The following is a 27224-nucleotide window of genomic DNA, read 5'->3' as shown; positions in this document are numbered from 1 at the left end:
TTATACCCTCTCACCTGGTCCTCAGAATCGGAGGAAGAGCAGCCGCGGCAGCAGCAGAACCAGGCACAACAGCAGCAGCAACAACAGAAGCGCCAACCTTCTCCTCACCCAGCTGATGCTGCACAGGGCAGAGGGCGTCAGCGCAGGCCTGCACATCGCCGCAGGAGATACCCCCAACACAGGGTTTACAGGCCGAGGATGAGCTTCCTCAACATGAGTGAGCAGCAGTGCCAAAGGAGGATGTGACTTTCACGAGAGGTAGTCGCTGACACCTGCACAATGCTGGACCAGCACCTGGAGCCCAGAGGAGCGGGTGGGCACTCCTTACCAGTGGCTGTCAAAGTCACCACCGCACTCAACTTCTTTGCTTCAGGGTCCTTCCAGGGATCAGCACCAGACATCAGTCCCAGTTGGCCACCCACACTTCACTTGTATCACGCAGGTTACCGATGCCATCTTTGCAAAGTCGCATAATTACATCCACTTCTCCATGGATGAAGCAAGTGTAACCGTGCGTGCTGTTGGCTTTGCAGATATGACAGGTTTCCCAAGGGTGCAGGGTGTCGTCGACTGCACACATGTGGCCATTAGGGCACCCCATCACAACCCAGCTGTATTTGTCAACCGCAAGGGCTTCCACTCCCTGAACGTCCAGCTGGTGTGTAACCACAGGAAGAACATTATGCATGTTTGCGCCAAGTTCCCTGGCAGTTGCCATGACTCGTTCATCCTGCGGCAGTCTACTGTGCCTCAGCTCTTCAATCCACCAACCCAACTTTATGGATGGCTACTTGGAGACGAGGGCTATCCCCTGAAGATGTGGCTAATGACACCGATGAGGAGGCCATCAAACGAAGCTGAGGAGCGGTACAATGTGAGCCACATTTCCACCAGAAGCATCATAAAGCAAACCAGCAGCTTGCTCAAAATGCGATTCAGATGCCTCAACAGATCTGGTGGAAACCCACGGTACTCACCAGCCAGGGTCTCCAGAATCATCGTAGTCTGTTGCGCCCTGCACAACATCGCACTGCAGCGTGGCTTAACGCTGCCTGAGGAACCAGTGGCTCAGTGCAGAGCCTCCTCCTCCTCCTTGGGGGAGGTAGATCTTGCGGAGGCACATGTGCCAGTTCCACCAGCATCGAGCACATTGCTGGCCGTGAGGCAAGGGGTGTACTAATCCATGCCAGATTCATGTAAGATTACGCAGCAAACATGTGGCTGGCACATGGCAATGAGTGTCTGGCCGACCTTCTTAACACACCATACAGCATCTGTACACTAAACTGTGGGTTCCTATCGCTCTCAGATGAAAGACGCCCTGACCCCTCACTGTGACACTTCCATTTCTGAGCACACATAGGCCAACTCTTTGAATCTTTGCCATCGCATTTCTTTATTACAATTGAAATAACGATGAGAATCTTCACTTTGTATTAGGTCAAAATACCCAAGTGACTCCCCTTGTGACTATTTGTGTGTTAACTTTCTCTTACGCGTGCTTCTACGTGGTGCTTCCCCTGTGGCTTCAGCAGGTGTTGAGGCACCTTGCTCACTTTCGTGCTGCTCCTGCTTCAATGCCTTTGGCAGGGGTCCTCTGGGTTTGGGAGCCTGGGAGGGCTCCACAACAGTCTGCTCCTCCTGCGGCTGTGCAGGGGCCGAGACGGCCATCTCAGTTGGATGAGGAATCTGGGGCTCTGACCGAGGGCATGGGAGTTTAAGCGCTTGGAGAGGAGCCCACACTTCCTTGTTGTCGACCACCATCATTCCTCTCATGGGTTACCTGCACTTCACTGCTAGCAAGTAGCTGGAGAGCACCTTGCTGCACATCAGTGGGGCCATGAGGACCCATCTCTGTACTGACAGTCATCATAATGGGAACATCCATGTACCTCTGGTGCCTCTCCTCATCTATCCTCCATAGCAGACCATCTATTTAGAAGAGTCAACATGTTCATTTGAGTCTGGCGATTTATGTCCTCCATGGAGGTTGCCATCCTTTCCATGGTGGCATCTACATTCGCCATTGCGTGCACCATGGCAGTGCTCATGTTTGAGATGGACTCCTCCATTCTCTGCACACTCGCAGTTACCGTGGTTGCAAACCCTGTCAGAGCCTCCTGCACTTGTTCCTGAAGCTCCAGCACCGCTCTCTTTCTGGATGGCCCCAGAGGCACAGCGTCCACATGCAGCTGAGCAGAGCTAGGAGCATCCTGCAACCTCCGACGAGGACTCTCCACTGCTGTCCCTGTCTCCACCATCTGCTGATGCTCACTTGTGAGCTGTGAGACACCAGGTGACAACACTAATCAATCTCGCGAATGACCCGCCGAGGTGTGCGTCTCTGCGTTGGTGCTGGGTGCGCTCAATTCTGCTGACCCTGCTCCCTCAGAGGTTGCAGCTTCCTCAGAGGAGACTTCCGGACAGTGAGGAGGGGGGCTCTCGATGGTCCTGTGGGGGAGTAAAGGCATGAGTTAGACATGTGATATTAACGTAGCAGACACATCCCATTGTGCAGATGCTCAGAACTCAAACTGTATGAACATCAGATGCCATATCAGTCACTCATGCAATCTAAATGAGAGGGTTGCAAATCTATTCTGTCACCAGCTTGCTCTACTGCGCCCGTCTGACTGTCCCCCACTTCCAGCTCCTCTGCACCTCCGACGATGTCGAGAGCAGCCTCCTCAGCGGTGGTCAAGTGCGCCATGGAAGGTGGCCCTCCTCCTGTCCTCCCCCCCCCCCCTCTTATTGTGGGCTCTCTTTTCCTGCAATGAGGGACACAAGTGGAGGTTGAGCGAGAATGTTGGCGTGAGTGTAGGGAATCCATAGCATAGATGCTTAGAGGGAGACAAAGAGGGAGTGAGGTGCCAATACCAAGGGCCCTCCCTGTGTGTTATTAGTTGTTGTCATTGCATAACAGTGAGAGCGAGTGTGAGGGGTGCATCGTAGAGTGGTGGAGTGAGTCTGTACATAGAGAGGGATGGGTGAGGGTGCAAGGGATGTAAGGATAAGTTGGGATGTGCAGGAGTAGGTTGACAATGCAGAGTGCTGGTGATGAGAGGAGATGGGGAGCAGATTGAAGGTAAGTGTGATGTTATACTCACTTTTGTTGAGTGTAGCAGATCATTGACCCTTTTGCGGCACTGACCCCAGGTGATGAGCACAAGGACCTGACGCTCACCTCCTCAACAATCTGCAGCCAGGCTGCCTTGGTTTGCTGAAGAGGCTTCCTCCGTCCATTGGAGGGGAACAGAACCTCCCTCCACCCTCTCGCTCCCTCCACAAGAGCATGGAGGGAGTCATCATCAAATCTCGGAGAGGCCTTTGCTCTTGAAGCAGTCATATCGCTATCTGCCACACTGAGAAGCATTAGAATATGAATGAAAAACCACAAGGCTGCATGGGCCCCTTAAATGTAGCTGAATCGAGGCGAGCAGCAGACCCGAACCCACTGATTGGGCCGGGTAACATGCACGACTCGCTTAATAAGCCCAGTTAAGGGAAAATAGTTAATTTAGAGCGGATGGGACCGGAACCCGCCGACTAGCCAACCCGACTCCAATCCGCCGCCGATGGTAAAATCACGGCCTTTGTGTCTGTCTTCACGGAAGAAGATGTAAAAAAAACTTCCCGGAAATAGTGGAGAACGAAGGCTCTAGCGAGAATGAGGAACTGAAAGAAATTAGTATTTGTAAAAAAATAGTACTGGAGAATTAATGGGACTGAAAGCTGATAAATGCCCTGGACCTGATGGCCTACATCCTAGGGTTTTGAAAGAGTTGGCTAGAGATAGTGGATGCTTTGGTTGTCATTTTCCAAAATTCCATAGATTCTAGAATGGTTCCCGTGGATTGGAAGGTAGAAAATGTAACCTCACTATTTAAGAAAGGAGGGAGAGAGAAAATGGGATACTATAGACCAGTTAGCCTGACATCAGTAGTAGGGAAAATGCTAGAATCTATTATTAAGGACGTGGTGACAGGGCACTTAGAAAATAATAATAGGATTGGGCAGTCAACACAGATTTATGAAAGGGAAATCGTGTTTGACAAATCTGTTAGAGTTTTTTGAGGTTATAACTAACAGAATAGATAAGGGGGAACCAGTAGATGTGGTGTATTTGGATTTTCAGAAGGCATTCGATAAGGTGCCACACAAGAAGTTATTAAACAAACGTGGAATCATAGAATTGGGGGTAAAACACCAACATGGATTGAGGATTGGTTAACGGACAGAAAACAGAGAGTAGGAATAAACAGGTCATTTTTGGTTTGGCAGGCTGTAACTAGTGGGGTACTGCAAGGATCAGTGCTTGGGCCTCAGCTATTCACAATCTATATCAATGATTTGGATGAGGGGACCAAATGTAATATATCCAAGTTTGCTGATGATACAAAGCTGGGTGGGAATGAAGTTGTGAGGAGGATGCAAAGAGGCTTCAAGTAGATATAGACAGGCTAAGTGAGTGGGCAAGAACATGGCAAATGGAATATAATGTGGAGAAATGTGAAATTATCCACTTTGGTAGGAAAGATAGAAAAGCAGAGTGGCCCGTATTTTCTGATGCCTACGGGTGGGTACGAGCTGTGTACGCACCTGTAGGGACATCGGAAATGCCAGTTTCAGGCATGCGAGCGCATGCACTGAAAACCGGCATTTCCGATCTGTCAAGAATCCTCTTGACAAACTTAACTGGACCAGCCACATAAATACTGTGGCAACAAGAGCAGGTCAGAGGCTGGGTATTCTGCAGCGAGTGTCTCACCTCCTGACTCCCCAAAGCCTTTCCATCATCTACAAGGCACAAGTCAGGAGTGTAATGGAATACTCTCCACCTGCCTGGATGAGTGCAGCTCCAACAACACTTAAGAAGCTTGACACCATCCAGGACAAAGCAGCCCACTTGATTGGCACCCCATCCACCACCTTAAACATTCACTCCCTCCACCACCGACGTACCATCTACAATATGCACTGCAGCAACTCGCCAAGGCTTCTTCGGCAGTACCTCCCAAACCCATGAAGGACAAGGGCAACAGGCGCATGGGAACACCACCATCTCCAAGTTCCCCTCCAAGTCACACACCATCCTGACTTAGAAGTATATCGCCGATCCTTCATCGTCGCTGGGTCAAAATCCGGGAACTCCCTCCCTAACAGCACTGTGGGAGCACCTTCACCACACGGACTGCAGCGGTTCAAGAAGGTGGCTCACCACCACCTTCTCAAGGGCAACTAGGGATGGGCAGTAAATGCCGGCCTTGCCAGCGATGCCCACATCCCATAAGCGAATAAAAAAATGTTTTTAAATCAGACGCCTGCCCTGGAGAAGGGCCTCTGCGGGGGGAGAGTTCCGCTTTCTGCACAACCTCCGCCCGCTGAAAACCCTTAGAAATCTAACGCCTGGTAAAAGCCTGAGTAAGACCTGCTTTTACCAGCATAAGAGTTTAAAAAAGTTAAAAAAAAAGTTTCACTCATTTTATAATTTAAAAATACTTTTTAAAAAAGGTAAGTTTATTTTTAGCCCTGTAAGAAACTTAATTTTTTTCAAAAAGTTACATTTTTGTTTAACATTTAATTTAATGTAATTTTAACTCATTTTAAAAATGTGATTGTTTTTTAAAAAATGTATTGAATGTTTTGATGTGTTTTTGGGGTGATCTCCATTCATATATTTGACAGATCTACCTGTCAAAAGTATGAAGGGAGATTCCCTTCACCTGTTGGCTCCCCGTGGCCCACGTGATGCCAGGGACGCTTGCGAACTGCCTGCGCCCCTGGGATACGCGGGCCCTGCGCATTTCGAGTTTGGAGAGGCCCAGGATCAGAAGTGTCTGGACCTCGGGAGCCCTCGGGTAAGTGCATAGATTTTTTTCCGATAGGAGGCCTCCACACGCAGGAAGTCTCCTCTCGGAAATTATGGGCCAGTATTTTTTAAGTGGTGAGGGATTGGGAAATGTTCAGAGGAACCTGGGTGTCCTTGTACACAAATCACTGAAAGTTAACATGCAGGTACAGCAAGCCATTAGGAAAGCAAATGGGCCTAGAAATTCAGTGGCGCCCCGTTTGAGGTGCCAGCCTCGCCAGGGCGCCGGAAGTACTGCCCCGGAAGTAGTCGTGGCCGCCCGCCGCAAATTCAATTTCAGCACCCCAGAGGGAAGCGCGGCGCTACTCGAGGCACCCCGCATCCCTCTTGGGGCGCTGCAACTGAAAATCGCAGCACCACATGCTGCGGCACAGCGCGCTGCGGTACTGCAGGCCTTCCTCCCCTTAAAGGGGAAGGGCCTGCTGCAGTGCGCTCGAAGAGCGCGAGTGCCAGCAAAAGAGCTCGGCACCGAGGAGAAGTGCCGGGCTCTTGGGACACAGCCGGCACTCCACGGCGGGGGGGGCTCAGGAGGCCGGGGGCAGCGGCGCGGAGAGGTGCTGGCAGGCGGCCAGCAAAAAAAATGGCCGCCCCGCACCTCAGCGCCTCTACCGCCGCAGGTAGGCCCCCCTGAACCGGTCACAAATTGCGACCAGCGTTAAAGCAGGGGGCGCTACTAAATTTTGCGATCGGGGCGGTAGCGGTGCGCTGCGCACACCGATGACGTCATCGGTAGCGGCGCAGCGCTAACGGCTAGTGCCGCCAATAGCGTCCCGCTAAATTTAGCGGGAGGCGTGGTCAGTGGCGTAAAACCCACTAAGTGCCCTCTTAGGGCGTTAACGGGTGGCGCAGCCCACTGAATTTCTAGGCCATGGTATATTGGCCTTTATTACAAGAGGATTTGAGTATAAGAGTAAAGACATCTTACTGCAATTATATAGGGCCCTGGTGAGACCACACCTGGAGTATTATGTACAGTTTTGGCCTCCTTACCTAAGGAAGGATATACTTGCCATAGAGGGAGTGCAGCGAAGGTTCACCAGACTGATTCCTGGGATGGGGTGATTGTCCTATGAGGAGAGATTGAGGAGACTAGGCCTATATTCTCTCGAGTTTAGAAGAATGAGAGGTGATCTCATTGAAACAGTCAAAATTCTTACAGGGCTTGACAGGGTAGGTGCAGGCAGGATCTTTCCCCTGGCTGGGGCATCTTGAACCAGGGGTCACAGTTTCAGAATAAGGGGTCAACCATTTAGGACTGAGATGAGGAGAAATTTCTTCATTCAGAGGGTGGTGAATCTTTGGAATTCTCTACCCCAGAGGGCTGTGGAGGCTCAGTCATTGGGTGTATTCAAAACAGAGATCCATAGATTTTTGGATATTAAGGGAATCAAGGGATATGGGGATAGTGCAGGAAAGTGGAGTTGATGTAGAAGATCAGCCATGATCTTACTGAATGGCGGAGCAGGCTCGAGGGGCCAAATGGCCGACTCCTGCTCCTATTTCTTATGTTCTTATTAAAAAGGGAGCCATAAATAATGCATGTTATGTCACTAGACCAGAGAGTGTTACGGTGAAGGGTGGGGTATTGCTAATGCTTGAATTAAACAGGTATAACAACAGCTTTTTTTTCTGTTTATTATTGAATTAAAGGTTATAAACATGGGCCCAAGCAGTGCGCCAGAACTTGCTGTGCAAATTATGATTCCTAGCAGACTTTTTACAAATGGAGCGGACCTCTTTCTTGTCCAGGAGGTCGTGGTGAGTACACAGGGCTGTCGATATTTATTGCAGTCTGCTGCTACCTATGAGTAAATAGCTTGCATCAGTTTTGGAACTTGGTTGTCAGGTGTACATAGCACCATTTCCTAAACTATGCAGTGATCGTAGAGTTATTGTCACACTTTGTAGATCGCGTGGGCGAAGTTAAATTTTTCTGCATATGCTCATTTTCTAGGCCTGAATTAGGTTCAATTTTCTTTCCTGCCCATTTGCGTTTGTAGTTGATTGGTGCTGAATGCAATGAGGCATTACTTCAGGACTGAGGATTCTTTATTATTCTCTTAATGCCAAAGAACTACTTCTCTGACTGACTGTTTTGAGACTGTGCTTTTTGACTATCCAATGTGACGGGTTGATTTCTGAAAACTGCAGAGCGTCCGTTTCACAACATATGCAAGTATGAAAAGGCTGTTTTGCCCATTAAAACCTGTTGCTTTCAACAAGCCCTGTGCTATTCGTGCTATTAATGGGGGTACAATTTGTCTTCAGTACTCCTGGCGCTCAGCTTTGTGCACGGGGGACACAGACTGGGAATTCAGGAACATGTGTTCAGTACAGGGGACCACGATTGACGGGGTTACAAGTAGTGTTTCCAGTGATTTATTTTTGGAGCCTTAAAGGGGGCCGGGTGGGCCATTCAAAATACTGCACATGCCCGTTTTTTTGCATTGAACAGCCGGCTGCGCGGGTCCCCTGGAACACCGCGTGGCCGCACAGCTTAGAAGGGAGACTGGTTGCGAGTCAGACATACGCCTGAATTCCCAATCTGCACTGCTGGTGTGTGAAGGTCTGTGCCAAGAGAGATAAAGACAACAATTTACCTCACATTCTCTGACCATCTGACACTGGTGAATAACCAGAGCTAAAAGGTCCAGAAAGGTAAAACTATGACGGTTCTCCCTCTCGCCAAAGGTAATCGAGTAAAAATTCACAGCAAGCCTGACGAATTGCATCCCACAGGTGATGCTCCTAAAGTCCCAACAGGACTCGAGTCTAATTGAACACTGTCGTTTTTGTTCATCTCAATCTGTAGTTATCTTTAAAACCATTAATCCCATTCTTAATCAGATATATGTCCTGTTTTGAGGAGTTATTTTACATAGTGACATGAATCAGTCATTCATGAAAGAAAGACTGATGAAATAATACTGAGCGGTCTGCGGGTGGCGCTGTCCAGGGAGAGTATAAATACTCGGGCACGGGCCCAGCTTGAGCAGGACATTCTTAACAGGAACTAGTGAAGGACACAGCTAGACCTCCATGTTGTAAAACAGTTGATTAAAGCTTTGTTTAACGCTTAGACCAAGTGCCTAGTAGTTTTCTTACATCACATAGCATTAGCTACTTTGATTGAAGTGTATTCTCTGTAACCAGTTTTCTGTGAAAATCACTCCAGTGTCTTAAATCACCTTCCCAATCTTGTACTTGTGTCCTCTAGTTCTGAGCTCATCGCCCAGGTGGAATAATCTGCTTGTACCCACATTATCCATGGCTTTCAGCATTTTGAAAAACTGGATCATAGCTCCTCTCAGCCTTTGCCCAATGAAAGCAAGAAAGAACGAACTTGCGTTTATGTAGAATCCTTCACACTTTGCAGCTAATCGGTAACTTCAGAAGTGTAGTCGCTGTTGTTATCAAGGGAAATGCGGCACCCAAATAAAAACAAGCAGATTTCTGTAGGCCTCTTCTCATAGCTTTGAACTTTATATCCCAGATGCACGTCCGTTGCTGTTTTCTGACCTCTCTCCAACGCATCAATATAACGTTGATGGTCAGGTGGCCATTGCTTTACGTTTCATGACGTGCTTTGTGCGCTCTGATAGCCATCTCTCGCTACCTACCAAAAGCGCTTTAATTAATGCAAAGTTTATTATTGTAAAGTTCCCAGTGGTGAATTTCAACAGGGATCCTCCTGCTCATCTGCAGCCGCAGAAACCCTGGAAATACGGCGTAAGCCCTGGTCACGGTGTTTTACTGGGGTTTCTGTGGCTCTTTTGCCAAAGTTCTGGTGGCTGAGCGGAAGAACCTCGGTAACGTCCCTTATCTTACTCTCTCAGTCAGTCACCTTCCCTTCCCCAGCCAGGCAAATTTGTATAAAATTACTTGTGTGAAATACAGATCTGAAGTCCTTTTAGAAGATGGTACATACAATCTGATCACGATCACAGCACCTGGACACTTACAAAAACGAAGGCAGAGTGAAGGGCGCTACAATTAATGGACAACCACTTGAGTTGTGCAAGGTAATTGTGGGCATGCTCCTTAATTCCCTGTCAAACAAAATAATTATTATTCAATCAGAGTTTCAGCTCTTGTTTCTAGCAGTGCTGCTTTAATAGACACTTTCTTTACAGAGACATCAGAAAGGCAATGATGAAGTGAGGAAATCAGCTTAATTTCTATGGCAACTGAACTAATTAGTCATTCAGTCCCAAACATATCTACTTTCCTCTGATATGTATAATGTTTATTTATTCTACTCTCTTTCCCCCCCCCCCACTCCCTCAAGTATTCCTTCTCCAACAAGACTGCAATCAAATAGGGCACAGATGTTCCCCAGTGGCTAGCTACCAGTGATATTGTTTAATATTTTTCTAATAGGAAGGAAGCTTGCTGTGTGTGAATAGCAGGTGGATGCTAAGGGTCCCCGTTGCTCCTTTGCGGAAAAAATTAAACCTTCCCTGTCTCCTGAGAATATTGACTGGAACTGTTGGGTGTCCATGCTGCATTAGTGTTTTGTGCCATTCCAAATAGTGCAGCACCATTCGAGCATTTCAGCTCATTAACTGCGGTGTTGTGCTTCAGTGTGTGTGGTTTATTTGGTAAGGTTCTACATTGCTGGAATCAATTACATGCCAGAAGATCACCGGACCTGCTTTACATATTTGACAGCCTGTTCCCTTTTTATAGATACTATTATATTATGTTCCCAAGTTATTCATTTTTAAATCTGTTTTATTTAGCATGTTATCATTTAAATAAAAGATAAGGGCACAAAAAAGTGGGTATTGAGCTGTAACAACAGCATTGTATATCAGGGAAAGGTCACGCCCACCAAACATACTACTGTAGGTTCTTTTCTGCCCAAGTCGTCGTCTTCTTAGGCAGTCCCTCGGAACCGAGGATGACTTGCTTCCACACTAAAAATGAGTTCTCGGGTGACTGATGAGTCCAATGCAGGACCTACAGTCTCTGTCACAGGTGGGGCAGACGGTGGTTGAAGGGGCGGGTGGGTGGGGTGCTTGGGTTGACGTGCGCTCCTTCCGCTGCCTGCGCTCCTTCCGCTTGCTCCCGGCGAAGAGACTCGAGGTGTTCGGCGCCTTCACAGATGCAACCCAAGTACCCCACCCACCCGCCCCTTCAACCACCATCTGCCCCACCTGTGACAGAGACTGTAGGTCCCGCATTGGACTCAACAGTCACCTGTAAACTCATTTTTAATGTGGAAGCAAGTCATCCTCGGCTCCGAGGGACTGCCTAAGAAGAAGAAGTACCAAGGGAGCGGTTGAGCAGGTTGACAAAGACAGCAGTACCCTGGCCAGTAAAGAGCCAGAGGAGAAAATCTGGGAGTTAGAAAGTGTCCTTGTGAGGGAACTGCAGGGAAGATTTTTTTTCCAAGGGCAGGGGTTAAGGTGGGTAGGAAGATATAGATGGTGACAGAGATACGAAAGGGTTTGTAGACAGCTTTGTCAGTGATCAAAACCTTGGAAGTGGCAAGGCTTCATGTGATGGCAAGGTCCAGGCATGGCAATGCATCCCAAAAGTTGGTATAGTAATGGCCTGAGAAGGATTGCTTTGTTACTTTGGAGATTATTCGCCCCTCCTCCCAACTTAAAACAATTAAAGGGCAAGGTGTGACCTTTAATACCGTATCATTATATCATACATCATATCACCAAACACATCAGAACGCACTACGCTATGTACAGTCCTTGTAAGACACTGTATCAGCTGAATTCTAATGTAAAGGTTACTATTTAAATGTTGAGCTGCCTGTTACTCACAAGTGGCTGCAAGGTGCAGCTGCACTTGGTTGGGGTGAGTCATGGCCTCGTATTGAACCACAGAAATTACAGCACAGGCGGAGGCCCGGCAGACGATTGAGTCAGGGCCGGTGCTTTCTGTTTAACCAGCACTATCTACTCTCTTCCCATTTCCCCAACTATTTGCTTTTCTTCCCTCTCAATTACTCATTATGGTGAGTCTAAGTTAGATTTGATAGGCCCATCATTGAGAGACGGACAAAGGGAGATTGGTGCTTCCCTCAGCAGGGAAGGCTGCACAAGCTTGCCGGGCCTACACAAGCACCGGCAGCTGGAGACTGATGTGTTTGGTGATATGATGTATGATATAATGATCCGGTATTAAAGGTCACACCTTGTCCTTTAATCGTTTTAAGTTGGGAGGAGGGGCGAATAATCTCCAAAGTAACAAAGCAATCCTTCTCAGGCCATTACTATACCAACTTTTGGGATGCATTGCCATGCCTGGACCTTGCCATCACATGAAGCCTTGCCACATCCAAGGTTTTGATCACTGACAAAGCTGTCTACAAACCCTTTCGTATCTCTGTCACCATCTATATCTTCCTACTGGCTTTAGCAGTGCACCTATGATCCAGTATACTCCGTGATGAAATCAACTCTAATTAAGCCAAACCCAGAGCTCCTTTGCTTCAGTTTGTTTCTTGGCATTTACCAACAGACAAGCCTCTGAGCTTCCAGCTGACGTGAGCTCTGGACTTCATTAACCACTTAACTCTCACTTTGCTGAACAAACAGAAGTTCCGTGCAATTAGCAGAGTAAAATCTGTGACAAGTGATTTAAGCGTTAAGCAGTTTCACGTTTTCTTCTAAGTAGAAGAGGTGCATTTGACATATCAACATTATCCCGCCACACAGGGTGATCGGCCATGGATTCGCTCCCACCATTCCCCACAAGACAAACTTCCAGTCTCAGCCAGAATGTAAAAGTTTTGATGCAGGTTGGAGGCCAAATACTTTCCAGTTTGGTGGGAGAGAAGTGAGCCAGTGGCCCACTTGTGATGACCTCCTGGTAGCTGGCTGTAGAACAGCATTGAAAGCGAGCTGGGAACTCAAGTCAGGAGAGTGCCGCTGGAGCGGTGGGGGACCCAAGGCGAGGAGAAAAATACATTCAACATGGAGTCACAAACAAAGAAATAATTCTTATGGTGCAGTGAAGTTATTTTGTGTTGGTCTGTTTGACAGGCTAAAAGTAGAGCATGTCCTTTGGGTCTATAGGTTTGACGAGTTCATCCAGCCTGTTGCATTGAAAGACTTTGTTTGCTGACTAATCACTCAAGAGGTTTACGTGAAAGAGAATTGAATGCAAACACATTATTTACAGTTGGTTCCAATTAATCTGCATAATTTTGCCATGAATAATTCTGTCTGGTACTGAAGTTACAAGATGATGCGGGGGGGGGAAACAAAGTGATAAATAAAATAAATCTGGATAAATAAACCAAACTTGGTGCCGTGACAGGGGTTGGCTGAGCCCAGCATTCCGGATCATCTCCCCAAAAGGCGTGTTTCCGAGTATAGCAATAGAAGGTGAAGCACGTTACAGGCACACACATCTGCCTGTCGGAGGAGTTCAAGCAGGTTCGCAGTCTGATAACCTCATTATTAATCAGTTGGCCTGTTGAGGCTGCCTTGTAAATCTGTGCTGAGTAAGTCGCAGCAAACCACTGTAAGCTTGCCAGATGTTGGCTGTGAAGGTCAGTAACACTGACCCCCGCGCCCCCCCCCTCCCCCCTCCCGCGGGGGTCTGCATTTCGGAAGCAGTGCCTACAGGAAGCCATTCCATGGAACTCTCAGAGCAGGAAAACACTATATTTATTGTGTAAAAGGTTCATACAGCAGTTGAGGCCGACTGTACCAGTGACATTTGAAACCTTCAGATATGAAAATATATATAATTTTATGTTACAGAGAAAATTGTTCGTCCCCTCCTTTTCCTCCATTTCCCTATCATCTCCTGAAGGAGGTGACTCAATGGCTGGGCTATGGTTCCGCGTGTGCCAGCAGCCTCTGGTAATTTTCTCAGTGGCCATTCTTTGTGTATGGACCCGAGCCCAATCCTATCCTCCTCCAATATCCACAGATGCAGCTTCCAGCGAGGTGGGGGAGGGGAAATGATGAATGGAAAATGCTGAGGAAAAGAAACCCTGGCTGAATTTTATTCTCCTCCTTAGGACAATAAGGGGGGCTAAAGGGCGCTAACGGGGCGCAAATCAATTAGCGCCTAGGCGCGGCGCCACTAACACCTCCCGCGAAATTCAGCGTTAGCACTGCACTGCACCGCCGGCTATGACATCATTGCGTGTGCAACGCCCCGCTCGCGCCCCGGCTATAATATTGGGTGGAGCCCCCCGACTTACCGCTGGACGTTATGTCCGCCAGGATCAGGGGGGCCGACCGGCCAGGGCGGCGCTAGTTAAAGGGGAGGTGGCGGGCGGCCATTTTTGTTGCCGGCCGCCTGCCAGCATCTGCCCCCGTTACTGTCCCCGGCCCCTGTGAAGCCCCCCCCCCCCCCCCCCATTGGGGTGCCGGCTGCTCTCCGTGAGCCCGGCACTCCTCTCAAGTGCCGGGCTCGTTTGCCGGCACTCCCGATCCCTGGTGGCCCAGCTGGGCGCCGGGACGCGCTGCGCCAGGCCCCTCCCCTTTAATAAGGGGAGAAAGGCCTGCAGTAACGCGGCATGTAGCGCCGCGATATTGGCTCGCAGCTCCCCAAGAGGGACGCGGGGCGCTTCCAATAGTGCCCCTCCTCCCTCTCGGGGCGCTACCTGGAAAAATCGGCCATGGGGGTGCTAACCTTTACGGGGTGCTAAAATTAGCGCCCCAGCAAAGGTAGTGCCCAAGGGGGTGCCACCCAATTTTTACCCCTAGGTAACCAAGGACTTGTGTCTCAAGACCATGGGCCTTGATTGTGGTCATAACTTTTGAGCAGAGAGCTGGGTTGAAACTGAGACATACGAATGTACGAACAATGACAGACAGGTAAAGACCCTCTGGTCCACCCAGCCGGTCCCACACAATCGTGATACCTTGTGTATCACAAATAGATACAGTCCAACTCACCCAAAACCATCTGATCTCCTGGGAAAGGTGAAAAAGCAGCTAAAAATCCTGGGCCAATTTGGGGTAAAAAAAAAATCAGGGAAATACTTTTTTTTAAAGATGGGGACTACATTAGCCTCCTTCCAGTCTATGGGAACCATTCCAAAGTGCAGTGAGCAATTAAAAATACAGGCTCGGGCCTGGCACAGCAGATGTTCCATCTCCCCGAGGACCCTCGGGTGGATATCATCCGAGCCAGCTGCTCTATTTTTAAGTTCTTAATTCTTTCAAAAACAATATGTTCATCTATGTTATTAATATTAATAATTTTGTTAGTAACATTATTAAATTCTAATGGTCGAGCATCATCTTCAAGAATGAAGACCAATGCAACGTACTCATTTAATGGGCCGTATATGCCAATGCCTATGGGTGTGTACGAGCTGTGTACACACCCGTAGGGGCCTTGCAAGTGCCGGTTTCAGGAATGCGAAGCGCACGCGCTGAAAACCGGCATTTCTGATCTGTGAAGAATGCTCCTGACAGATCCTCCGCCTGCCCCGGGGGTAGAGATTCGCTTTCTGCACAACCTCCGCCCGCTGAAAACCCTTGAAAATCTTACGCCTGGTAAAAGCAGCGTTAGGCTGAACATTTTTTTTCACTCATTTATAATTTAAAAATACTTTTAAAAAAGGTAAGTTTATTTTTAGCCCCGTAAAAAACTTGAATTATTTTTTTCAAAAAATTAAATTTTTGTTTAAAATATTTAATGTAATTTTAACTAATTTTAAATATGTGATTTAAAAAAAATTATTTAACGTTTAACTTTTTTAAGTGATGCCCATTCATACTTTTGACAGTTCTGTGCGGAGAGACCTGTCAAAAGTGCAAAGGGGGATTCCCTTCTTTGATTGGTTCCCCATGGCCCATGTGATCCCAGGGACGCTTGTGAACCGCCTGCGCCCCTGGGATACCTGGGCCTGTGCGTGCCGCACCAGGAGAGGCCCAGGATCGGAAGTCTCGGGACCTACGGAGCCAACAGGTAAGTGTGTAGATTGTTCCCGATTGGAGGCATCCGCCCGCAGGAAGCCTCCGATCGGAAAATCTGGCCCAATTTTTCTGCCATGCCCAGTGTCCTTTGTAACCTTTCTTGCCCCATTTACAGACCAGACTGTGTAACCTTTCTAAACATATCAATATGTATTTGTTTGATGTGTAAGCACAGCAGGAATGGCAACTGGGATGGAATGTTGTAAAATGAGGTAAGGCTTGTTTCATTGGCCAACAGTCAATCTTCATTAAGATCCATGTGATGTCATCCAATTGTGTTATTTGTGATATTTTCCTTGTGTCTCAGTGGCCAGAACTGAATGCAGCATTCAAGGTGTGACCTGAGAGGAGCACTGACATGAATCAGTCATTCATGAAAGAAAGACTTATGAAATAATACAGGTGGCGCTGTCCAGGGAGAGTATAAATACTCGGGCACAGGCCCAGCTTGCGCAGGACATTCTTAACAGGAACTAGTGAAGGACACAACTAGACCTCCATGTTGTAAAACAGTTGATTAAAGCTTTGTTTAACGCTTAGACCAAGTGCCTAGTAGTTTTCTTACGTCAAGCACTATATAGCTTCAGCACGACAGTCTCAGATTTATAAGGGGCGATTTTCAGTTTATGTGCCAGATAGGCGCGATATCGGCCATGCGCTCGTGGTGCCTGCCCTACGCAGCAGTTGGGAGGCCCTATTAACTTTCAGGTTCGAGCCCTATTAACATTTTGTTGGTGAGCTGCGGGCGCCGAATGGGCACCCCGCTGCAGCTCGCTGGTTCCCCACGGCAGAAAATTGGCCAGCTGTACTGTGCAGTCCAGTCCGCAGCGTGACCCCGAGCTTCCGGTCGCCTGTCACTTTAATTCTCCGCCCCACTCCCACTCTGGCATCTCGATCCTCGGCCTCCTACGCTGTTCCAACAAAGCCCAACATAAGCTCAAGGAACAGCACCTCATCTTTCGATTAGTCACTTCACAGCCTTCTGGGTTCAACATCGAGTTCAACAATTTCAGGTCATAACCTCTGCCTCCATTTTTTCCAGTCGGCAGCTGTTGATGATTCTGCTATTCCCATGTACACCTCCTCCAGACCCAGCTTTTGTTTCTTTATTTCTCCCGTTACCACCTCCTTTTGCCTTTTACAATCATACCTTTTGGGCCGTGATTTGACAGATCCTCGGCATCCCCGGGAAAAGGGCATCCGCGGGCGGAGAGTTGGGCTATTTGCCCAACTAGTGCCCAGTGAATGCCTGTGAAATTCTTACGCCCGGTAAAAGAGTTTTAAAAAAACAGAAAAATAAAATTTTAGCAACAATTTAAAAACCTGTGAAACATAGAAGATAGGAGCAGGAGTAGGCCATTCGGCCCCTCGAGCCCGCTCCGCCATTCAATGAGATCATGGCTGATCATCCAAATTCAGTACCCTATAGAAGGTAAGTTTATTTTTAGCCCCTTTAAAACATGTAAATTTATTTTTCAAAAAATTAAATTTTTGTTTTAAATATTTAATTAAATGTCATTTTAATTCATTTTAAATGTGATTGAAATTTTTTTTATTTGAAGTGTAGAGGTATTTTTTTTGGTATTCACATTCATACTCATGGGGTTTCCGTACGTAGGGAACCTCCATAAGCATGAATGAGGATTCCCTTCTGTCATTTGTTGGGCCGGCCCACCTGATCCCAGGGGAGCTTGCGAACTGCGTGCGCTCCTGGGGTACGTGGGCCTCTGCGCATGTCTACGCGTAGAGGCCCAGGAGCGCGAGTCCCCGTGGATCCCGAGGCAGAAGGTAAGTTCGTAGATTTTTTTTGCCGGTCGGGGGCATCCGCCCGTGGGAAGCCTCCGATCGGAAATTCTATGTCTACGGTAGAAGCAGAGTCTTTGAATATTTTTAAGGCAGAGGTAGATAGATTCTTGATAAGCAAGGAGGTGAAAGGTTATCGGGGGTAGGCGGGAATGTGGAGTAATCTGATCAGCCATGATCTTATTACATAGAAACATAGAAACACAGAAGATAGGAGCAGGAGTAGGCCATTCGGCCCTTCGAGCCTGCTCCGCCATTCAATGAGATCATGGCTGATCATCCAAATTCAGTACCCTGTCCCTGCCTTCTCCCCATATCCCTTGATCCCTTTAGCCTTAAGAAATATATCCAACTCTTTCTTGAATATATATAATGGCCTCCACCGCCCTCTGTGGCAGAGAATTCCACAGGTTCACCACTCTCTGGGTGAAGAAATTCCTCCTCATTTCAGGCCTAAATGGCTTACCCCTTATCCTTAGACTATGACCCCTGGTTCTGGACTCCCCGGCCATCAGAAACATCCTTCCTGCATCTAGTCTGTCCAGGCCTGACAGAATTTTATAGGTTTCGATGAGATCCCCTCTCAATCTTCTAAACTCCAGCGAGTATAAGCCCAATCGACACAATCTCTCCTCATACGTCATTACTGCCATCCCAGGTATCAGCCTGGTGAATCTTCGCTGCACTCCTTCCATGGCAAGAACGTCCTTCCTCAGGTAAGGCGACCAAAACTGCACACAATACTCAAGGTGCGGTCTCGCCAAGGCGGAGCAGGCTCGAGGGGCCGAATGGCCGACTCCTGCTCCTAATTCGTATGTGTGTCATTTAATCTCTCCTGCCTTCCATCCTATCACAGACCTTCCCCTTTGTTCTGTCCTCCCCCTCTCCCTGCCCCTACACTTGATTAAAACCTGTTACCTCTCTAACATTTTCCAGTTCTGACGAAGGTTCTCCGACCTGAAACGTTAACTCTGTTTCTCTCTCCACAGATGCTGCCTGACCTGCTGAGTGTTTCCAGCATTTTCTGTTTTTATTTCAGATTTCCAGCCTCCGCTGTATTTTGGTTTAGCTTTAGCAATCTTAAATCTGTTGAATCTGGACAATTTGGATTAGCACCTTGGACTCAGCACTTAACCCAACTACCTCTTCTGTTACATACATTTCATATCTGCTGACCCAATGATAAAGCAGGTGCAAATAAATTCTCTCCCTGTACTGGGTTCCGAGCTCATTGAATTGCAGTTTTGCAGTTTTTTTTGCACAAAATGAATAGACTGGAATGGTTCCTGTAAATGGACCTTGTGCCCAATAATCAAAACCTGTACGTGTTTTATTTTCATCTGAGGGCTTCAGGGTGAGCCAAAGTGAAACCAGAAAATGCTGGAAATGCACAGCAGGTTAGTCAGCATCTGTAACGAGAAAAGGTAGGTTGTGACATTTTGGGTGTGCGCCCAGTTCGCAGTGAGTGATCTGTTTATTGGATTTAATGAAGATTTTACCAAGCTCCACATATTACACGGTTTATAGGCTGAAATGGTGAATATATTTATTTATAATATTAAATAGTAATGTGAAGCACAAATGTTCAATAGGGTAAATCTTGTGAGTTGTCGTCGTCGTACGTGTCTTCACATTGTTCCCTTTGGGGAACTGTATGAAGTGGTGGAAGGATTTCTGGCCGCGTTTAACGCTCCTTCCATGACCGTAACCATCTTCATACCAGCCATTAGGGTGGTTAGTCCTATGGCGGGAGGGTTTTACGGGCTCCCACAACACATATGGGGGGGGGGGGGCCACCCGCACCCACGGACGCAAGTATCCCGCTGGATGTCAACCCAGAATTTAGAGCTGGAGCTCCGACTCCACTTGCCGGGACTGTCTGGAGCGGGGTTCGAAACCCTACACCTTCTAGCCCAGCGGCGGGGATGCTTACCGCTACGCCAAAGGCCCACTCCATCTTGTGAGTCATAAGGAAGGATATACTTGCATTAGAGGCAGTTCAGAGAAGGTTGACGAGGTTGATTCCAGAGATGAAGGGGTTGTCTTATGAAGAAAGGTTGAGCAGGTTGGGCCTATACTCATTGGAGTTTGGAAGAATGAGAGGGGATCTTATTGAAACATATAAGATTCTGAGGGGGCTTGACAGGGTAGATGCAGAGAGGACGTTTCCCCTCGTGGGGGAATCTAGAACTAGGGGGCATAATTTCAGAATAAGGGGGCACCCTTTTAAATCGGAAATGAGGAGGAATTTCTTCTCTCAGAGGGTCGTGAATCTTTGGAATTCTCTTCCCCAGAGAGCTGTGGAGGCTGGGTCATTGAATATATTTAAGGTGGAGATAGACAGATTTTTGAACGATAGGGGAGTCGAGGGTTATGGGGAGCGGGCAGGGAAGTGGAGTTGAGGCCAAGAGCAGATCAGCCATGACCTTATTGAATGGCGGAGCAGGCTCGAGGGGCCAATTGCCCTATTCCTGCTCCTACGTCTTATGGCCTTATAGCTCCAAGCACAGAGCCACACTCACTGGGAACACAGATTGGTGATTCAGGTGCTAGAGGTCAGTGCGTCTGATTTGAGGCACTCCTGATTTTTAGGTCATTAAAATTAATAATCAGAAAATTGGAAAGGCCACAAGTCAGACACACTGATCTCTGCTCCTGATTTCCTAATCAAGGCACACATCTTGAAAAATCTATGTATAAATTTGTAAGAAAATGTACATACAGTTTTTAAAAAAGTCTGTAATGGGTTAATTATCCTTGGCAACAATTCTTTGGCTATACTGTAAAAGCCTTTTTAGTTTTGATAGGTAAGTGCTGGTTGCTGGTATGTCAAATTCAGTTGGCTTTCTCTTATAGACTCATACAGCACAGAAGGAGGCCATTCGGCCCATCATGCCTGTGCTGGCTCACCAATTAGTCCCACTCCACTGCTCTTTCCTTATAGTTGTGCACATGTTTCCTTTTTAAGTACATATCTGGTTCCCTTTTGAATGTTACTATTGAATCTGCTTCCACCACCCTTTCAGGCAGTGTATTCCAGATCACAACAACTCGCTGCATAAAAATAATTCTCCTCAGTTGCCTCTGGCATTTTTGCCAATTATCTTAAATCTGCGTCCTCTGGTTTACGACACGCCTGCCACTGGAAACAGTTTCTCCCTATCTACCCTATCAAAACCCCCTATCATTTTGAACATCTCTATTAAATCTCCCCTTAACCATCTATGCTCTAGAAACATAGAATGATACAGCACAGTAGGAGGCCATTCGGCCCACCGTGTCCGTGCTGGCTCGTTGGCAGAGCTACCCAATTAGTCCCACTCCCCGGCTCTTTCCCCACAACTCTGCAAATTTTTCTCTTCAAGTATTTATCCAATTGTCTTTTGAATGTTGCCATTGAATCCGCGTCCACCGCCCTTTCATGCAGTGCATTCCAGATCACAACAAATCACTGCGTAAAAAGGTTTCCTCATATCGCCTCTGGTTCTTTTGCCAATCACCTTAAATCTGTGTCCCCTGGTTACCGACCCTTCTGCCCCTGGAAACAGTTTCTCTTTATTTACTCTATCATGATTTTGAACACCTCTATCAAATCTCTGAATTTTCTCTGCTCCAAGGAGAACAACCCCAGCTTCTCCAATCTATCTACGTAACTGGGGTCCCTCATTCCTGGCACCATTCTAGTAAATCTCCTCTGCACCCTCTCCAAGGCCTTGACATCCTTCCTAAAGTGCGGTGCCCAGAATTGAATGCAATACTCCAGCTGAGGCCTAACCAGTGATTTATAAAGGTTCATCATAAATTCTGTGCTTTTGTACACTATTCTTCTATTAAAGCCGAGCATCCCAAATGCTTTTTTAACAGCCTTCTCAATTTGCCCTGCCACCTTTCTGTTCCTGCATCCCCTATAAAATTGTACCATTTAGTTTGTGTTGCCTCTCTCTTCATTGTTCCTACCAAAATGTATCACTTCACATCAGTAGTAGGGAAAATGCTGGAGTCTATTATAACCTATGTGATACCAGGACACTTAGAAAATATCAACGGGTTAGACAAAGTCAGCATGGATTTATGAAAGGGAAATCGTGTTTGACAAACCTACTGGAGTTTTTTGAGGGTGTAACTGGTAGACTAGATAAGGGAGAACCAGTGGATGTGGTGTATTTGGATTTTCAGAAGGCCTTTGATAAAGTTCCACATAAGAGGTTAGTGTGCAAAATTAAAGCACATGGGATTGGGGGTAATATACTGACATGGATTGAAAATTGGTTAACAGACAGGAAACAGTAGGAATAAATGGGTCTTTTTCGGGGTGGCAGGCGGTGACTAGTGGGGTACCGCAGGGATCAGGCTTGGGCCCCAGCTATTCACAATATATATCAATGATTTGGATGAGGGAACCAAATGTAATATTTCCAAGTTTGCTGACAACATGAAACTAGGTGGGATTGTGAGTTGTGAGGAGGATGCAAAGAGGCTTCAAGGAGATTTAGACAAGTTGAGTGAGTGGGCAAATACATGGCAGATGCAGTATAACGTGGATAAATGTGAAGTTATCCACTTTGGTAGGAAAAACAGAAAGGTAGAGTATTATTTAAATGGTGATAGATTGGGAAATGCTGATGTACAAAGGGACCTGGGTGTCCTTGTACACCAGTCACTGAAAGCAAACATGCAGGTGCAGCAAGTAGTTAGGAAGGCAAATGGTATGTTGGCCTTCACCGCAAGAGGATTTGAGTACAGGAGCAAGGATGTCTTACTACAGTTATACAGGGCCTTGGTGAGACCACACCTGGAGTACTGTGTGCAGTTTTGGTCTCCTTACCTAAGAAAGGATATACTTGCCATAGAGGGAGTGCAGCGAAGGTTCACCAGACTGATTCCTGGGATGGCAGGACTGTCGTATGAGGAGAGACTGGGTCGACTAGGCCTGTACTCACTAATGAGAGGGGATCTCATTGAAACGTATAAAATTCTGACAGGGCTAGACAGACTGGATGCAGGGAGGATGTTTCCCCTGGCTGGGGGGGTCTAGAACGAGGGGTCACAGTCTCAGGATATGGGGTAGGACATTTAGGACTGAGATGAGGAGGAATTTCTTCACCCAGAGGGTGGTGAACCTGTGGAATTCTCTACCACATAAGTCAGTGGAGGCCAATTCATTAAATATATTCAAGAAGGAGTTAGATATATTTCTTAAGGCTAAAGGGATCAAGGGATATGGGGAGAAAGCAGGGACAGGGTACTGAATTTGGATGATCAGCCATGATCTCATTGAATGGCGGAGCAGGCTCGAGGGGCCGAATGGCCGACTCCTGCTCCTATCTTCTATGTTTCTATTTGTTTTGAGTGCCAGAATTTTAGATGAATTCACATCTTCCTTCAAGCTCCAGCTTTTAACATAGGAAGTGTCCAAATTTCTGTCCAAGTATAGTTTTCAGATATTTTTCGCTATCCTTCATACATACTAAGAGTTGACAATCGGGAAACCAATGAAGGCATGTATCGAAATGTAGGCATGTCCTGTGTGTGTTTTCCGTCCATTTGAATTAATAGTCAGAACATCATGAACAGCGCACGGCCAAATTCCTGATACATGTTACCTGCCAGAAGCACAAAGCTGGAAAATTATTCCTGTGCCTGGGGCTGACAATTTATTCTGGCTCTGGGTGTTCGACTGCCACATGGTTATTGGAGAAAAATCATGGACTGCATTTACAAAATTTTCCAAGGTTCACTCCTCACTAGGTGCACTGGGTAACGTAATCCCCCTTCAATCTATGCAATGGTGCGTATGCCGACAGCGATTATCAATTTGCATACAAAATCTATACAAAGAACAAACTTTCCTTCCCATCAAATGTACCCTGCTGTTAATTACATATAGGAAACAGACCAATTTGATCTTTTGATCAAAAGGCACAGTCAGTTCTTTGAGGAATGGAAACAAGCATTTCAACCTTGTTTACAATATCTTGGTGTTTGGCAGTTTTTTGTCTGTCATTTTTGTGCTGACAACATGGACAAGCATCAAACTGTACATTTCAAAGTGATTAATGTCATTGTCTTGTGCATTTGTCAACAGCTTGTCACACTTTTTTTGTAGAGACAGTGCCTTTTAACGGAACGGAATTACGCTGAATACATCTAATTTGCTTTATCATTTCACATTTTAAAACCCATCATAAATAATTGCTCTGACATCAGTTCTGTCAGAAGATGAAGTACTTTAGTTACTGCCAAGGTTGTATCATTTTTGGAAACATGAAGGATAAAATTTGTCCTGTTGATAATTTTACCCAAAACGCCCTGGGAGCTATTTTCCCCGCTGTGGCACCAGTAATTTAGATGCTAAAGAGGTGGCCAAGGTGGGGTCTTGAGCTGCAATGCCTGTTTGGCCCACCATAAGTGCAAGAGGCTATCTTGGTAAAAGGTTTTAAGCACGCTAGGAATGACCGCCCCGAGGATGATTAAGCCTCTGATGACCAATTAAATTGGCTTCTATGTTCATTAAAGAGGGTGCATGCCATTTTGCTGGCTAACGCTGCAATTACCAACCTCCCCTAGCAGCGACCAGCTGAACAGGAGTAAAGAAGTCTGACATGAATCAGTCATTCATGAAAGAAAGACTTATGAAATAATACTGAGCGGCCTGCTGGTGGCGCTGTCCAGGGAGAGTATAAATACTCGGGCACGGGCCCGCTTGCACAGGACATTCTTAACAGGAACTAGTGAAGGACACAACTAGATCTCCATGTTGTAAAACAGCTGATTAAAGCTTTGTTTAACGCTTAGACCAAGTGCCTAGTAGTTTTCTTACGTCAAAGTCGTTGGTGAGGATTGCGAGCGCTACTTAAAGCCATGCTCAGCTTTTACTGCTCACATGCTGATTGAGATTGACTGACTACACTGTGTTTGAAGAAGACTTTTGATACACATTGGGAGACATTCCAGGACACTTTGTCAAGATTTCACCAACACTCTATCAACATTTATTCCGGAGCTTCTCTGAGGACCTCACCTAAAGAGAGTGAGTGGTGTGCCGTTACCACCAGCAGTTGAGCCAGAGTGTCAAGTTCAGGAGCAGCAAGAAGAAGAGGAGGAGGGGGTTGAGAAAGAGGAGGGGGACCAGAGAGTTCCAGGTAGACGGACCGCACCTGGGAGGAACGCTTGCTGACAGCTAAATAAAGAGCACTTTTAAGAGACATCCTCCACCATCAGACTTCGGAGCACTCTTGTCACAAGCCTTACCTTCAATGACTGAGGATCTATCAACAAGCCCACCATCTGCACTCAATCCCACCAACCCCTTCCCCATGAAGAACACAATAAGAAAGACCGCCAATTCCAGAGCTGCCCAATTAGCATCATTACTCTTTATCAACACCAAAAACAAACAGTGAAAACATGACCCAACCAACAGCACTTCCAAACATTAAACTATTTGCCCTGGTGCTTACCCTTGGAAGCTATTGTAGAAAGAAAGACTTGTCCTGCCCTGGTCAATATTTATCCCTCAATCAACATAGTATCAGAGAATGGTTACAGTACAGAAGGAGGCCATTCGGCCTGTCGAGCCCATGCCGAAGGGCGGGGGAGTGGGACTTCAGCTAGTCCCACTCCTCCGCCCTTTCCCCGTAGCCCTCCAAAATGTTTTCCTTCAGGTATTTATCCAATTTCCTTTTGAAAGCCACGATTGAATCTGCCTCCACCAGCCTTTCAGGCAGTGCATTCCAGATCCTAACCACTCGTTGAGTAAAAAAGTTTTTCTTCATGTCGCCTTTGGTTCATTTGCCAATCACCTTAAATCTGTGTCCTCTGGTTCTCGACGCTTCCGCCAATGGGAACAGTTTCCCTCTATCTACTCTGTATAGACCCATCATGATTTTGAACACCTCTATCAAATCACCTCTCAATCTTCTCTGCTCTAAGGAGAACAACCCCAGCTTCTCCAGTCTATCCATGTAACCGAAGTCCCTCATCCCTGGAATCATTCGCGTTAATCTTTTCTGCACCCTCGCTAAGGCCTTCACATCTTTCCTAAAGTGCGGTGCCCAGAATTGGACACAGTCCTCCAGTTGAGACTGAACCAGTGTTTTATAAAGGTTCATCATAACTTCCTTGCTTTTGTACTCTAGGGCTAGAAATTCGGTATCGCCCCGGTTGGAGCGCTAACTTTTGAGAAGTTGGAAGTTTAGCGCCAGGCACTAATTAATCACGCTGCCCGCTAAATTCAGTCTCAGCGCTCAAAGAATGCAGGGGAGCGCTAAATCAGGTACGAATGGCGTGGGCGAGTGGCGTTAGGCTCCAAGCGATAATGAATATGAGGTAAAAACAGAAAAATGCTGGAGAAACTCAGCAGGTCAGGCAGCATCTGTGAAGAGAGAAACAGGGTCAACGTTTCAGGTCGATGACCTTTCGTCAGAACTGGAAAAAAGCAGGAAATGGAATAGAGTTTTAAGCAAGTGAAGAGACTGGAAAAGGGGGGAGGGGATGAAAGAACACGAGGTGTTGTGTAATCGGGAGTGAGCACTAGCGCAGGCGCCTTCCAGCCATTAAAGAGGAGGGTCACTGGAGTCTGCACACCAGCCCCCAATGAGTCGCAGAGTGCGGAACGGCGATATGCTGCGGGATGAAATGCAAAGCCCTTTGACGGACCGCAACACTCCGGGGACTGAGCAGCCTTTAGTTGGCTGCAGGTACATCCTGCGCTCTCCGCCACTCATCATTGACCTATGGAACGGAACTTCCTTGACAGCTGGGGCGCATCCCTTTAAGTAGCGTCCCGTCGGCTGCTGGCTGGCTGGTTCACGCCTCTGCTCTCTGGCGCTGTCAGCGCAAGGCGGTAAAGCAGGGGCGCTACTGAAGTTTGCAGACCGGGCGCCCAGCGAGCGCAGCACGCTCACTGACGTCACGATCTGCATGCCGAAAGGTGCCCAGGTGCTAACACTTATTGCTGGTGCTACGGGGCCGGCGAATTTGCGGTGCGGCGCGGGATTCGCCCCGCCGCGGCGCTAACTGGGTAACGCTAACATGCCGAATTATCTTTCCCTTTGCCTCTGTTTATGAAGCCCAGGATCCCGAATGCTTTTTTAACTGCTTTCTCAATCTGCCCTGCCACCTTCAACGATTTGTGCACACATACCCCCAGGTCTCTCTCTTCCTGCACCCCCTTTAGGATTGTACCCTTTAGTTTATATTGCTTCTCCTCGTTCTTCCTACAAAAATGTATTACTTCGCACTTTTATGCATTAAATTTCATCTGCCACGTATCCGCCCATCCCACCAGCCTGTCTATGTCCTCTTGAAGTCTATCACTCTCCTCCTCACTGTTCACTATACTTCCAAGTTTTGTGTCATCTGCAAAATTTGAAATTGTGCCCTGTACACCCACGTCCAAGTCATTAAAATATATAAAGAAAAGCACTGGTCCCAATATCGACCCCTGGGGAACACCACTGTATACCTTCCTCCAGTCCGAAAAACAACCGTTCACCACCACTCTCTGTTTCCTGTCACTTAGCCAAAACAAAGCATAACAAAATCAGATTATCTGGTCATTATCACATTGCTGTGGGAGCTTGGTGTGCGCAAATTGGCTTTCCTATATTACAACAGTGACTACACGTCAAAAATACTTC

At 47.2% G+C, this 27224-nt stretch overlaps 1 protein-coding gene across 2 annotated transcripts in view; it reads left to right on the top strand.

Annotated features, from left to right (window-relative positions):
* itga9 (integrin, alpha 9) overlaps positions 1-27224 on the top strand; it is a 539537-nt gene that overhangs the window by 438317 nt on the left and 73996 nt on the right. For both annotated transcript variants that reach the window (XM_085993779.1, XM_085993778.1), the window contains one exon: positions 7520-7627. In XM_085993779.1, the coding sequence (XP_085849905.1) occupies positions 7520-7627 (108 nt within the window). The remainder of the gene's footprint in view (positions 1-7519; positions 7628-27224) is intronic.

This window comes from Somniosus microcephalus, chromosome 7 (assembly GCF_052327205.1).
Source record: "Somniosus microcephalus isolate GS21.2 chromosome 7, FLI_Smic_1.0, whole genome shotgun sequence".
In the NCBI taxonomy this organism is placed as follows: domain Eukaryota; kingdom Metazoa; phylum Chordata; class Chondrichthyes; order Squaliformes; family Somniosidae; genus Somniosus; species Somniosus microcephalus.
This window is presented reverse-complemented; position numbering and strand designations above follow the sequence as displayed.